General features: G+C 40.4%; 1 protein-coding gene across 3 annotated transcripts in view; it reads right to left on the bottom strand.

The window, feature by feature from the left end:
• The window catches only part of SUSD5 (sushi domain containing 5), a 42,532-nt gene that overhangs the window by 11,817 nt on the left and 15,685 nt on the right, over positions 1–15,030 (bottom strand). For all 3 annotated transcript variants that reach the window (XM_048510280.1, XM_048510278.1, XM_048510279.1), the window contains exon 2: positions 5,258–5,435. In XM_048510280.1, coding sequence (XP_048366237.1) covers positions 5,258–5,382 — 125 coding nt within the window. In that variant the 5' untranslated portion in view covers positions 5,383–5,435. The remainder of the gene's footprint in view (positions 1–5,257; positions 5,436–15,030) is intronic.

Here is a 15,030-nt window from a genome sequence, read left to right as displayed (position 1 = left end):
CATGTTTGTCAAGGCTTGCCAGTTATAATTCTGCACAAATTCTTTATCAGGACCAGATGTTTATACACAACGATCATAACCCAGCACAGACTTAAGCATCCTGCCTTGAGCACTGAGATCTCATGAACAAACAAGTTGCTTGTGTGAACCAGCCTCTACAAGGAATATTCCAATGACAGATAATATTAGAAATTCTTTTATACTTGGACATGATCCAGAAATTAAATATATGGTATTCATGAACAGAAGCCTATTTCAGAATCCATAGGTGCTGTTTTAACCATATCAGACTGCATTTTCAATCAATTTTCGGGGAAATGAAGGATATTAATTCTGGTTTAGTCAGTACCCGTTTGGACATTTCCAGCACTGTTTCTTCACTATTACTGTTGAAATATCTTCACATCACACCTAACGCAGGCCTTTCTTTTTCCTTAGTTGTGAAGTGATAGAAATTCCAAATCCCACTTGGATGCTCAAGTCATGGCAACGACTCAGGAAATCATTAATCAAGCTAGGAACAGTCCCTTCAGTATTCAGTATTCAGTATTTCTATCTTCATATTTCTTTTGGTTTTGAAGCAGCTGAAAGACAACTAAAAAGTAATCTCTTCTTGTAAAAAAAAGAGGCAAATTTACCTAATAAAGTGGAAATCTGAATTATGTCAGCAAATGTGGCACAATAAATCTTTGATTCTGTCCTGCATACTTAATAGTTCTGTCCAGTATGCTTGAATTCTGATGGCTATAGGATCAGACTTCTCCACATGACAAAGAAAACGGTAATGTGTGTTTAACCTGCTTTAACTGCTGTAAGCGAGGCAATAACAGAATTTCTAATTTAGAGACCTTCCCTCATATTTAACAAGGAACTGGTATATTGTGGACCTGGCCTGATATCATATGACCATATTTCTTGAACAAGGTTTAGCTAGTGCTGCATAAGACGTTTTAGTTGTTCTTTATATTATTAAGCTTTTGTTCATTTTGGTCATCTTCGACTATGAATCAGAAATATTATAGTATTAGGAGACAGCTCTGGCCAAGCAGCTGGACGCGGTCATCAGTTTACTGTTGGGGATGGGGGATTGTATGAAAAGAAAGTGGGATGTTTCAATTCTGGCTGGAGCCAGATAAAGAAGGCTAATGCAAGATGCAAATGTAGTTGCACATATGTTAAAACTAGCAAATGCGGAGATGTTCAGGGTACATTTTTCCCGGCCAGTGTACCAAGAACAGCTTTGTTCTGAAACCAGCAAAACCTTTGCCATATAAGCAAATTTGCATAATTTCATTCATTTCTAGTTGTAGGGAGGGATAAGGGATAAAGTTTGCACCCTCATCAGCCTGTCACCTGGATTCCGAGTTTTAGCCTACATCACTCACATACTGAAAAGCATATCTTCGCAAACATAAGCACTAGAAACTTGCTCTTCTTTTTTTTTTTTAAAAAAAAGGAGAAAGCTGACATGCTCTGGAGCCCAAATTCTGTACCTAGAAGAGGGTTATCTGTGATCTGGAAGAACTGCAACATTGCCCTACCTTTCCACCATTTTAAGGCCAATTGCCTGTGAACTGCAAACCCCAGACTTCACCTTTAGCCTGGGCTGTTTTACTTTCATTAAAGTCTCTTAAACAACATGATACTGTCATGATTCATAAGCACACTGTACTATTCAAATGTATTTTAATGAAGTAGATTGTGTGTGTGTGTGTGTGTGTGTGTGTGTGTGTGTGTGTGTGTGTGTGTGTGTGTGTGTGTTTGTAGAGGAGTTATACAAAGAGCACCATCGTTCCTTATATCTATATTGGGCAGCATGTTGTCATGTTATTGTATATGGCTTATATGTATTTTAATCACCGTAGACTTTTGCCAGGTGGGTGAAAATGTAAACATACTGCAAAAAAACTGTGAAAGAACTCCTTTGTAATGTGTACATGGAACCAAATTACTTTGCATTTTGGGCTGATGCATGATAGCCAAGTGTTCTTTCTTGTAGTTGAAGGGAAACATATTGGCAAAGTGAAATTTCTCAGGGTACTGTTGGAATGGTTTCCTCCCCTTCAGAGTCACTGTATTTTCTCTTTGAACTATGACCGTACTTTGAACACTTTCCTTTTACTTCATTTTTTAACATCTAGCAGTTGAATTCATAGTGTCTGGTTGACTGAAGGCTTGTCAAATATTCAGCAAAACTACTACAATTGTGGTAGGAAGGTCTGGGTTTGTATTTATATAGTACAGTTGTTCTGTCTTTAGCGGTAGGGGCTTGAAGCAGTCTTCCAGTTCCTTGGGAGCAAGGATATTGCAAAGTAGGGTCTCATTATTCAAAGAATTCTGAAGTCAGGCTATTGCTAGGTCCAGGGTCACAACTAGCACAGAAGTGCTCATGTAAATCTGTTGATGTAACAAAGCTCTCTGCTTAGCCAAGGGCTTAAAAAGTCTAAAGAGAGAGAAGCTGTTGGAAGTGAAGGACTGTTTCTCGCATTGGCATAGTGAGGGGGGAGCACAAAGGAGCTAGAGCCCCGGGCACTGCTTCCTGGGGGGCACACTGACATGCCTCCCCTTGCAACAGCATCCCTTTCTGTATCCCAAAAGCCAGATGGTGACTTTGGGGATGCAATGTTAAAGGGGAAGATAACTGCATGTGAACAGGGGTACATAGTTTTTCTTTTCTCAAAATTATGTGAGGAGATAGCTGCTGGCTGTTTTAGGCCGGGGCAAAGTTAGACAATGCAGAGCTGGCCCCACTCGTGAACTCTGCAGGGAGTTCGAGTGCAAGGCTAGCCACCCTGCCCTGATCTCCACAAGGAATTCAGAGTGGCCTGTTTGATGCTGGCCTCAGCTGCCCAGGTCTAGGCTGAAGGCCTGCCATTTAAAGCTGGCCCCAAGCCTTACCAAGGTCAGCAGCAACCTGACCCCTGAAGGTTGATAGACTCTAGTTTTATACTGTTGGCTCCACCACCCTCCAAGTTCCACCTGACAGGAGGTGGAGCTTGGGGGAGGGGGACAGAGCCGACAATACAAAAGTAGAGTTGGTCTTCGGGGCTCAGTTTGCTACTGGCCTCAGTGATGCTGAGGCCAGTAGCAAACAGGCACTCTGAACTCCACGTGGAGTTTGGGAGTGGTGCCAGTCATGCTGGCCAAGTGAGCCGGCTGCACCTCATCGCATGCAGCACCCAGGTTAAACTCTGGGTGCTGGTTTAGTGAGCTACGTCCCACTTATCCAAGCCATTCAAGCCAAAAATGGCTCTTTTGATAGTAAAGATGGCCGACCCCTGACTTAGGCAACGATCATCTAAGTACTTGAAACAGAACATGCTAGACTGGTGGTTTGTCAATGTAGAGCTGTCTCCTTGTGGGCTCACCATCTCTGTTGCTCTTGCTAGGTAGGGGAAGAACATGGGGGACTGGTGGTTTGCAATCTGGTCCTATGTGTCAGGGAACTAGCTGCCTGAAGCTGAGTTTTTAGGGGCAGGTCTGACAGATGCTTCAGAATCCAAAGGACTTAAAGGGGGTTCAGAGGACTTGGCAGGGGATGTTTCCTGAGATTCTTGATCATCTGGTTTGTCCTGGTCATTGTCAGATGAGGAGTCTGTTCCTGGAACTGGGTCTCTTTGACCCAGGAGAACTCCTGACAGTAGCACTGTATTTATATACTGCTTTTCCTAAGTGGTCTGTTTCATCCATAGACTGGATTGACATAACGTTTTGCGCTGTTCAAATGTCCTTCCTCATACAGCTGCAAGTGAAATTGGAACACGGGTTCCACACAGCACATAAGAGATTACATGGATCCCATAAGAATAAATCCCCATAGACAATATCCTACTATATGTTTATTTGGAGGTAATCCCCACAGCAAAGGTCCTACTTCTTCCTGCAATGTTTCTTTTGTTATGTTTTCACCCAAGCAATTTTTAAGGCATTACTGGTTCTCTCCTGGCATTCATGAATAAATAGTTGGGGAAGGGTTAGAATAAGTAGTTTTAAGTACTTTTAAAACTTAGTATCAAGGTATAATTAGTATTCTTTTTACATTTTTTATTGCTATGTATTTTTTAAAAAAAACAAAAGAATTCAGTTACGCCCATTGTTTGCGATGGAAGGAAAAAACAGCTTTTTTTCCTCCAGGGGAAAAGCAAAGAGGAAATGCCTCCCACCCCAAGAACTAGCACAAATGCAACAGCGGAACTCAGTCCAGTGGAATCTCATGCCAACACATCACAAAGCCTAAGAGAACCAATGTCAAAACAACAAAGAAACACAAGAAAATTGAAGCAGGCATTTTTGCCAGCCCAGATGAAGCTGTCAGCCAATCCAGTCCGCCAGTGCCCAGCAAAAACCAAGGACCCTCTGCTGATACAAGCCCAACAGAATCTATGTTCAACCTCACAGGGCTAGGCAGCTGAATCAACTTAAAAACTGAAATGTTCCCAACCACACCACACCAGACCCTGAAACCCAGGGACAAAAACCCATAGAAAAAACCCTGGAACAGTGGTGAGAACACACACACGCAAACCCAAATATAAAACCTGTGCAAAACCAGGAGTCTCCCAAACAAGGGCTTTATTTGGATAGTCAGTTTTTATTTGGGGCCAAACCCAGTTTATGTTTGGTTTGGCTATATCTGGATGCACACAGTTGGTAACATGAGAAGTATTCAACGTTTAGATTTTAAAAATGTACATGCATTTACACTGTACATGCATGCATTAATAACTTGTAAACAGGGTTATAGTATATAGTGTGAGACTTACTAATTAGGTGCCGCTAATAGCACCTAGTGGCCCCTGAGTTAGGTCTATTTTCTATGACTTTCTGTTCTGTGTCTAAGTCCCAAATCTGAAGAGTTGTACTTTAACATGGGCTAATGTAAAAGTGAAAGATGACTGTAACATGTGAATGTGAAACAGATGAATGTGAAAGATGAATGTAACATGTATCCTAAGCATCAGACCTGAAATGCATCAGACTTAAAAATCAGACCTGAAATGCTGACTTTTCTCAAAAGAACTGTACTGTAAAGCAATCTCTTGTGATTTCAGTTCAGGCACTGGCTCCAGCTTTTGACCAACTTACCCAAAGAAGGCCTGTCGGTCTTTTGTGTGTGTGTGTGTGTGTGTGTGTGCGTGCGTGTGTGTGTGTGTTCATAATCTTTAGTGATAATATCACAGAAGATTTTTCCATTCTTTTCCTCTTGATTTTATTCATTTGTTTGATTTATATCCCACACTTTCCCGACAAGTCTTACCCAATGGTGCCATCAGCCAGCCAGCCTTTTGTGCACACAGTGAAGGAACAATACCAAATGGCCCTCCTCAGTTCTTCTGCATTGGCTAAATGAGCTCCTACAGCAGCACATGATTGCTGAGCCATTGCTAAGTCCAGACTTTGAGAACCATTCCTGGATCCAATGGCAAACAGTTTACCTGCAAGGAAAGGCACATATACAATTATAAAATGTGCAACAATCTTATAAGTCACCAGTTCAAAGAACTAAAGGTGTCTTCTGGTAGACTTGGATGATATTTCTAGAACAATAGGTGTATTAAGTTATAATCCTATACTTACTTATGAAAAAGTAACTCTCACTGAATTTAAAGAGACTTGTTTTTAAAATAATCATACATAGGTTTGGTGATAGGTCTGTTTCAGTCTGTGATATCTTCAAGTCTAAACGCTATTATGCTGTGATCTCTCTGTGTGCATTCAGATTTTAAAAACACATTCACTTTTATAGGCGTATACAAAACAAGGTATTATGAGTAGTAAATTTTCAGTCTGCAGTTCAGATTAACCCAGATTCCCTGGTGGGAGTGCCTTTAATCTCATTCCAGAGTGATCCCCTTTACATATTTGAATCTGAACACATAACATATTCATCGAGAAAACAATCTTTGAATTGGTGGAAATTAGTCCCCACACTTCCAAATACTTTGGAACAGTGTGGCTAGTTGTAACCCACTATCTACAAGCTATGTCTCTCAAACTTAACTGTTTGATGCAGAAACTACTCACTGGACACAAAAATCCCCATTATACATTTTTTAATATTTCTTTCTGGCAATTAAAAAAAATTTAAAGCTCTCACATAGAATGATCTCAGCTCTTTCATAATAAGATTGCTATTTTCTTATGTGCAGAAAATACAGATCAGCCATTCCATAATGATGTTTTTAAATCAGCTCAATTTATACAATCAGCTCTTTCACACAGACAAACATTTTTATGAGTTCTAATATCCATGATGCTGTGAATTTCATTATTCAAACAGGTCTATTCCAGAAACAAAGCATGTGTTTGATCATGTGTTATACATTTCTGGATTTTTAAATTCTTATTCAGTCTTCTAAACAAAGAAATAATGGGTTGTGTTCATGGCATGGAACTTTCCCCCGTTCCTGTGGCCTACCAAAGCCTTGAAATCCTACCCCTTTGTTCCAACTCTCTGTCCTCAAACAGCTGCAGTGCCTTTTTGTTGTTAAAAAAATGTGCCAGGTCTACATTGTGCATAGAATTAGGCTTGGTGAGTTTATGTTCAGCATTTTGAGTGGAAGCTCCCTGGTAGGATCCCGAAGCAATTCGAAACGGGACCTCCAGGTGTCAAACTCGCACCCCTCCAGATGTTGTGGACTACAGTTCCCATCATCCCCTACCAGCATGATGCTGGCAGGGGACGATGGGAACTGTAGTCCCTAACATCTGGAGGGTCACGAGTTTGACACCTGTCCAGATGATCAAGTTTCGGCCATCCCCAATATGCAGCCTGTTCCTCCTCAATCTGGTCTGTTGATTCAGCCAAATCTATGCTGCAGCTGGATGAGGAACATTATGACAAAGGGACATCATACATACATACATAATTTATTTACGGTCATTGACCAGCAAGATCCAAAAGAATTAAAATCATAAAATTTACAGATATTACAAATATACAGATTAAAACAGTTAACAAAATACAGATAATAGACCTCAGGAACTCAGAACATCAGCTCAAGATAATGAGTGGAAGGTCAGTCTAATAATAATTAGTAATAAGGATTAGCTGGCAGAGCCAGTAGTGCTCTGTCGGGCCTTCCTGATTTTACTTGATATCCAGGCAAACTTGGCAACAGAATACGTTAGATTTTTATTGGTATCTGATAACAGTATTTTAACCTTTTCTTTCTTAGCCAAAGGAATGTTTGTCTGGTCAAAGGACAGAAGCATCCAACGTATCTCATCATAGTATGAGCATTCAAATAATATGTGTTCCGAGTTTTCAACACCTCCTATTTGACAACTGCAAATTCTGCCCTCAGTTGGTACTTTGTTATAAATCCCGTTGGTATAATTAGACGAAAGGGCGTTGTAACGGAGTAGGCTGTAGGCTCTTCGATAGTTAGCGTTAAACAAAGAAGTAAGATAAGGTATTATTGAAAGTTTATTCAGCATTATTTTGCTGAAGATTGGGTGTTTGAGTTTATTCAGGTCGTGTTGCCTCTCGACATCTATGATTCTAAGTTTAACAAGATCCCTAGCTCTATCATAATTCATGCTGGTAATTAGTTGTTGGGAGAGTCCATAATATGATAGTTTCCGTAAAACTGCTCTAAGCCAAGGGGGAACAAATATGTCAGACAAGACAAGTCTTGCAAGACCCCTCTGACAATCGCATAGCCTGAGCCAATATATTATAGAGAGTGTCCATAGTTTTGCTTGTACTGAAATTAGGCCAGTCTCTATACGCAATGCAGCGTTCGAAATGTTGTTTGGGAGCTGTAGGATGGACCTCAAGAATTTTGACTGAGGACGCTCAAGATTGCAGAGGGAGCCGGTTATGGTGAGTGGTGTACCATATGATAGTTGTGCCAATGATTTGGCCTTAAATAATTTGATGGCAGCCGGAATATGATGCCCACCTCTGTTCCAGAAATAATTTCTAATAGCTCCAGAGCTTCTAGACGCATTTGCAACAGCATATTTGATATGAGCCGTTCTAAGTCCTGATGACTGAAATACTACGCCCAGATATTTGTAGAGTGGAACCTGCTCCAATTTTTTCCCATTTAATTTCCATATATGGCGTTTAGGTCTAGTAGCGCAAACCATCACTTTGGTTTTTTTCATAGTTAATTTCTAACTGGTTTTTTCTGAGAATAGTCAGCAAGGGTCCTTAGGGCTCTCCCTTAGGGCCAATAATGGGGTTCTAGAGATAAGAGCTAGATCATCCCTGCGATATAAAAGTAAAGAGATACTTTTGTCAGCAATTTTGGGGATGGAGATCTGCTATTGAATAAGGCTACAATATCATTGATGTAAAATTGAATAAGGAGGGGCCAAAATACAACCCTGCTTGACCCCTCTGCTACTTTTGATTTCATTTGTTAGATAGCCTTGTACTATATTTTACTTTAATGCTGGTATTCTGATAAAGTGCCCTGATTAGCATTAGTAAATCAAGCATCTATATCGGTACTAAGCAATTTGTTCCAAAGTAAATCTCTTGAGATAGAATCAAAGGATTTAAAGTCCACAAAGGCAATATAAAGAGAGGTCTGGGGCTTTGATGTGATTTAGCTATGAGATGGTCCATGATTACACAGTGATTCTGTGTTGAATATCCCTCTCTGAAGCCCCCCCTGTTCTTCTGCTAAATGGTTCCCTTGTTCCAGCCAGTCTCTCAGTTTCCAGCATAGATGTTTAGCATATAGCTTGCTGATAGTACTAAGTAGGCTGATGGGCCTATAACTCCTGGTATTCCTATCACCCTTTATAGATAGGGACAATTACAGCTATTTCCCCAGCCCTTAGGGTTTTCCTGATCTATCTATTGAGGTGAACAGTTTTTGCCAGGACTGGTACCCACCAATCAGTGTTTCTTTTAATCAGGTCAGGAGGAACAAGGTCAAACCAGGGCTTTCCCATAGTGTAACGGGGTGTCAATTAGCTTGCGCACTTCACAGGTGGTGACCTCTGGCCAGTTAGGGAGGAGAGTTGTTGTTTCTACACCATCAGGGCCAGCCAGTTCTAGAGCTGAGTACAGAGCTTTATAGTGAGTTTCCCAAATATCTGGAGGATTGTAGCAACCGAAGATGGTTTCTGTGAGCAGTTAGATGTCAATTTCCAGAACAGCCAGTGTTCTTAGGAGCTCCACGACTAAATTAAGCTGTTCCCAAGCATCTAATATAGCTTGTTTCTTTTGATTTGTATTGTGGATTGATATTTGTTCTCGGCCTTCCTCATTTCTATGAGGAGCTTGTCAGAGTGGTTAACCTTATAGGCTCTCACCATGGACCTTAACTCATTTTTTTTAGGTTCCTACAATCTGTGTCAAACCAAGAATTACTTGCTCTAATGCTGTTCTTCTTCTGATTATTACTATGGGTAGTCAACACCTGTTTTATGTCCTCCATTATTTCCCCAAAGCCTGTAGCAGGGTAGTACTGTCTATGCTATCAAAGAAAGACTGTAGTTTGATAACAGAAGTACTTGAGTCAAATAGCTCATTAATTTTTCTTTTCAAGACTAGAGGACCAACGTAATTTGTGGTAAGTTGCCCTCCCTGGCAGCAAATCCCTCATAATGGTTTTCTGTCTGAAATAGTTCGAAGGGGAAACAACAGGTCAATGTTAGAGGGAAATGGTCACTATCGTGAAAACGGTATAATTTCTGAATCTGTCAACCAGCTGCACCATTTCTTTGTTGACAATTAAATAGTCTATAGTGCCTCATTCCCCTGACCAATAGGTGTATTAGGCTGGATAATCTGGAATCAACCCTCCCATTAATTATTCTTAAATCTAAGTTATTTGTCATTTGAGCAAGCTTATAGCCAGTGTAATTACATTTCTCATCTTTGAAACGTCTGCTATAGGGGAAAAGGTGTACATCAGCATGAGGAACACAAGATTTATATTTGGTATAAAGCAACTGGTCATCCAATCCCATTCTTGCGTTAAAGTCCCCTCCCATAATGACCATTATGTTTGGGTGAGCAATCAGCAACTCAAGAACATAGTTTTCAAGGCCCATCCAATCCAGGTCAGACTGGGACATATTTTTGGCTGGGGGGATATACACGTTAATAATCAAGAGCTTGAACCTATTATTTTGAAGCACAGCAGCCATTGCCATATTTTCATAGAAAGATATCAATGAGGAATTGCCTCTCAGTTTGGTAGAAATTAGTATGCACAAGCCTCCTTTAGCTCTACCATGATTGGAGGCTTGGGCTGGGAGGAAAAATAACCTGTATCCATCTAGTGGGGACATATCAGTCCTCCATGTTTCTTGTGCTAAAATGATGTCATAATCTAGCAAGTAACTAAGTGTTTCATTGTTACACAATCTGTTGGTCCATCCCATTACATTCCAAGAGAGAAGAGAGAACCCATGTCTATGAGGGAATAATTCTGATCGCTTTTCCTCCTTTAGTCAACATCTCGTTATCAGGACTGTTTCACTGATTATCTGGCATTGCTAGTTCACCATACTAGGCTAGGCTACAATTTTCAGGAGCTCGGACTGGGTATAACAGTATTTAAAATAGCATCTTCTTCTATATGTCCTGTGCACCAACTGGACTCTAGAGTCATCAGGCAGCCATCTGTTGGCTATCCCACCACTTAGGACAGCCTGTCTGGCATCAACAGGAGCTCTGACCTTTTCTATTGCGGCTCTGGCTCTGTGGAATCGGCTCCCAGAAGAGGTGAAAAGAACCCACTCTCTGGAGATCTTTAGAGGTGCTGCAAGATCTGCTCATTTGCCAGGACTTTTGAGAATGTCTGAGGCCGTGGTGGCAAACCTTTGGCACTCCAGATGTTATGGACTACAATTCCCATCAGCCCCTTCCAGCATGGCCAATTGGCCATGCTGGCAGGAGCTGATGGGAATTGTAGTCCATAACATCTGGAGTGCCAAAGGTTCGCCACCACTGGTGAGGGGATCTTTTAAGGGGAGAGGGGGCGATTTGTGATTACTACTTTATTTTGGTTCTAACTGAAAATGTTTATAACTATTATTGTAAGCCTAATTGAAGTATGTGAAAAAGTGAGATATAAATGTTTTAATTAAGAATAATAATTATGACAGTAATAATAATAAATTAGTAAATGGGTAAAACAATATGCAGTCACCTCTTGATTGGATTCTGTTACTACATACAAGTTGCCAGAACTAGACAATAGTTTGCCAAAACTAGATAAGAGTGCCAGTCAACTTAAACCCCTTTCCAGCCACAGGATGTGACTGGGCAATACAGTAAATTGAATGCTGTCCCTCCCTAGCCATGTGGATTGGCAGGGCTGTATTCTTTCCCTCACACACAGAAAGACTGAAAATATGTATCTTCTTTTCTCTGGAATCGTATCGCTACAAGAAGTCTTTACAAGAATCAGAATCAAAAATTAATTTGTTTTATTCCAGTTTCACCGGTGCAAATACATGCTATTTATAGTATTACTTAGACTAATTACAACATTGACAACATTGGAATATGTTTTGAAGACTAGGCAGTTTTAGTTAACAATGGGAGTATGCAACTCCCCTGCACCGATAATGTTATCCCCATTCTCGTCTGGGATTTCTTAACTCTTCTAAGATAACAGAGAATATGGTCTTACAGTTTGATTTTGCATTTCGTTTTCCGCAGAACTCTGTAGTAATCTCTACTGAGTCAAATAATCCATTCAATAAAACCTTAAAGCAGAAAACTAGCCCTTGGGAACCCATTAGTCTCTCCCCCCACCCCCACCCCAGCCCGTCCTGACAGCATTGTGCTTATAAAAATCCTAAAGTCACTCTAAAACATAAATCTCAAAATTGTACATGCTGGGAACTGCAGGAAAAAGAGGAAACTTGGGAAATCATATTCCCAAATCTTCACTTCAAAATTCTATAAGCTGTCAGAAGCTGGCACAGGCTGGTTTCTCCTCTCCCATGTCTCCTTTCATTTAACTTGATGCTCAACTACTCCAGGAATTATCTTTCCTAGATAATATATACTCTTCATCAGTATGGTTTTTGAGAAAAAATTTTCTTTCTGTTGGTTAATTATCATTCTTATGTTTTTTTGCATACTAGGGCTGGGAAGTATCCCAAGTAAGTAGAGCCCCCTACCTGGTTTATGCAGCTTTGCTGATCCACAAGAGGGCCAGCCAATTTGTGGTTAGATATACCTAGCTGGGAGCCTGAGAGGAATCGCAAAAGTTGAAACCTTCTGAATATCCCATCCCACTACTGAAGTCTCCCTGTACAGGACTCTCAAGGGCAGTGATAGAGAACCTTTTGGGCTTGGTGTATGAAAAATTCAGAAAATGTCTAGCTTAACTCTTTTGGTGTGTCACACACACAAACAAAAGAGAAACAATAATTTGCATAGTCATTTATTCAAAAAATACAGTCAATCATGTGTGATGCTATGCATTATATAAAGAAACATCAAATAATTACAAAAATGACTCAAACACAACAGGGAGAATAGTTGTTATCGGGTGCTGGTGAATGTTGGCATGTCACCCGAAATGTCCTGGTGTGTCACTTTTACACACGTCCTAGGTTCGGCATCACTGCTCTAGAGTCTCAGAAGCTTGCCTCCCCTGGGGGGGGGGCACTTTTAAAATTTCATTCAGCTCAGTTCTTAACATTCGTTGCCTCTGGAGCATACCTACCTGTTTTGGGCCCAGCCTACACGACTTCTTTGTTAATTTACAAAAAGGATAACTCCAAGTATGTAAAGAGCTCTACCCTGTATGTGGGTGGCCCTGTTGTGCAGCGTTCATGACCCATTGAAGAGCCAACCACTAGTTAATTTACTTTAAGGGAGATACTCTGGCTCTTGCATACACCATCATGGACTTTCAGCTGTAGCAGAAGAACACATCCTATGGGTTCATCAGAATAGAACATGTTTGGACTCAAAAACCAAAAACTCTAACAAAGCATCTGGGCCTCCTTTTTACACTACATATTGTCACTAGTTGATGTTGTTAAAGGTCCATCCTAAGGAATACCGGTATATATCCCAATGACTCTGAGAGCTGATCATGGCAGAAAAGAAGGCAACTAATAATAATAATTAAATAAAATATATCCCAAATGTTTGGAAGCTTCTGTTTTATGTCCATATATGGGATAGTCATGTAATACAACCCCAAGAAGAGTGACAAGTGGAATTTCTGAGGGATCTGTTCTGTCCCTGTGTTATTAAACACCTTTATAAATTATTTGGATGAAGGGATAGAGGGAATGCTCACTACATCTGCTGATGATTCTAAATTGGAAAGGGTAGCAACTACAATAGGAAACAGAACCAAGATACATGATGATCTTGACAGGATGGAAAACTGGACTAAAAGTAACAAAATTAATTTCATTGGAGATAAATGTGAAGTTCTGCATTTAGGTAGGAAAAATTGAATGCATAATGATAGGACAGGGAGGTGTCCAGACCACACGAAGGGATGGTATCATTTCACTCTGCTCTGGTTAGATCTCATTTGGAATGATGTTTTAGGTTTTGGGCACAGTACTCCAAGCGAAGGCAACAAAGATGATGGAGGTTTGGGAGACCAAACCCTATGAAGGAATACTTAAGGAGCTGAGTTTGTTTAGCCTGGAAAGGAGATGCCTGAGTGGTGATAAGGTAGCCATCTTCAAGAATTTGACAGGCTGTAGAGGGTCGAGCAGAGTTGTTTTCTGTAGCCTCAGAAGGTGAAACCAGAACCAAAGGATTTCAATTAGATGAAAAGAGTTTTTGGAAGTTTAGGAAGCACTTCCTGACAGAGCAGTTCCTCGGTGGAACGGGCTTCCTTGGGAGGCAGTGGGCTCTCCTTCTTTGGAGGTTTTTAAGCAGAGGCAGATCATGAGAGGGAGGGCGGGGAGGGATGACTCAGTGCTCAGCTCTCATGGCCTTTTCTTATATGTTCAGAGTGACACCCATTACCATTTTGGGGTCAGGAAGGAATTTTCCTCCAAGCCAAATTGGGCCAGGGATCATAGAGGATTTTTTTTACTTCCTCTAGAGCAGGGGTCACTGGGAAGTAGTACATTTTCTGCCTTGGGCAGGGAATTGATCAAGATGACCCTTGAGGTTCCATCCAGCTCTATTTTTCTACTCAGACATATGACTACAACAGGACTCACTCCCTAAAAAGTGTGTTGAAGACTGAAGTTTTAGACCAAGCATATATATATACATTATGGTGTCCCAGTGAAATTATAGGACATATTGTATGATCCCATTTCTTCCACTGCAATTGTTCCCAGATAGAATCACTTAAAGGATAATGAAACATATTGAGAGACTAACTTCCACTGATTTTAAGGACAATTTCTTCTAACTAATAATATCAGAATCACAATGTCTATTATAGAGTATCAGAAATTGAAATTGCAAAACTGCTAGAAAGATTCAAGTAGTGACATATACCAATTTACACTCTCACATCCATCTAAGTGGAAGTTCTAGGACCATTTGTCCTAGTAGAGAAATAAAAATACTGAAGCTCCCGCCAAACACCCTTAATAAAACAAAATATCATTCATTTTCTATAATGATATATTTACACTGAACCTTTCTCATACTACTCGGTCAGTTCCTTGGACAGCTTTTCTAAAAAGTAATTCAAAGATAAAACTTGGCCTGAATCGCATTTTTCCCCCAAAGCATGAATTCAGGGTAGGAGGTAAGACTGAAGTTTCCTCATTTTAATAGCAATGACGTGTTTCCATAAAGTTGTAAAATTATAAAGATGCAGATTGTGATATCTACCTGTCATTTCGTCTTTAGTTACCTTCAGTACAAAGATGATTTCTTATATGTTTTGTTGTACTGACAGATTTGCACAGCAGTATGCAAGCTTTTGAGCTTCACAGAACACTTCACTGGGAGTATTTCACCAGCTAAGCAGTTTTGAGAACTCTGGAATCTTCTGTTGCATAAAATGAATTCCCCTGAAACCAATGAGGCTATCACAGTCTCTGCTGGACAGCCTTTTACACAGTAGACAATCTGTGGTACAGGGTTGTGATAGCAAAGAAACA

This window comes from Sphaerodactylus townsendi, linkage group LG11 (genome assembly GCF_021028975.2).
Source record: "Sphaerodactylus townsendi isolate TG3544 linkage group LG11, MPM_Stown_v2.3, whole genome shotgun sequence".
Taxonomy (NCBI): Eukaryota; Metazoa; Chordata; class Lepidosauria; order Squamata; family Sphaerodactylidae; genus Sphaerodactylus; species Sphaerodactylus townsendi.
The sequence above is the reverse complement of the archived record's forward strand: the minus strand, read 5'-3'. Positions and strand labels throughout refer to the sequence as shown.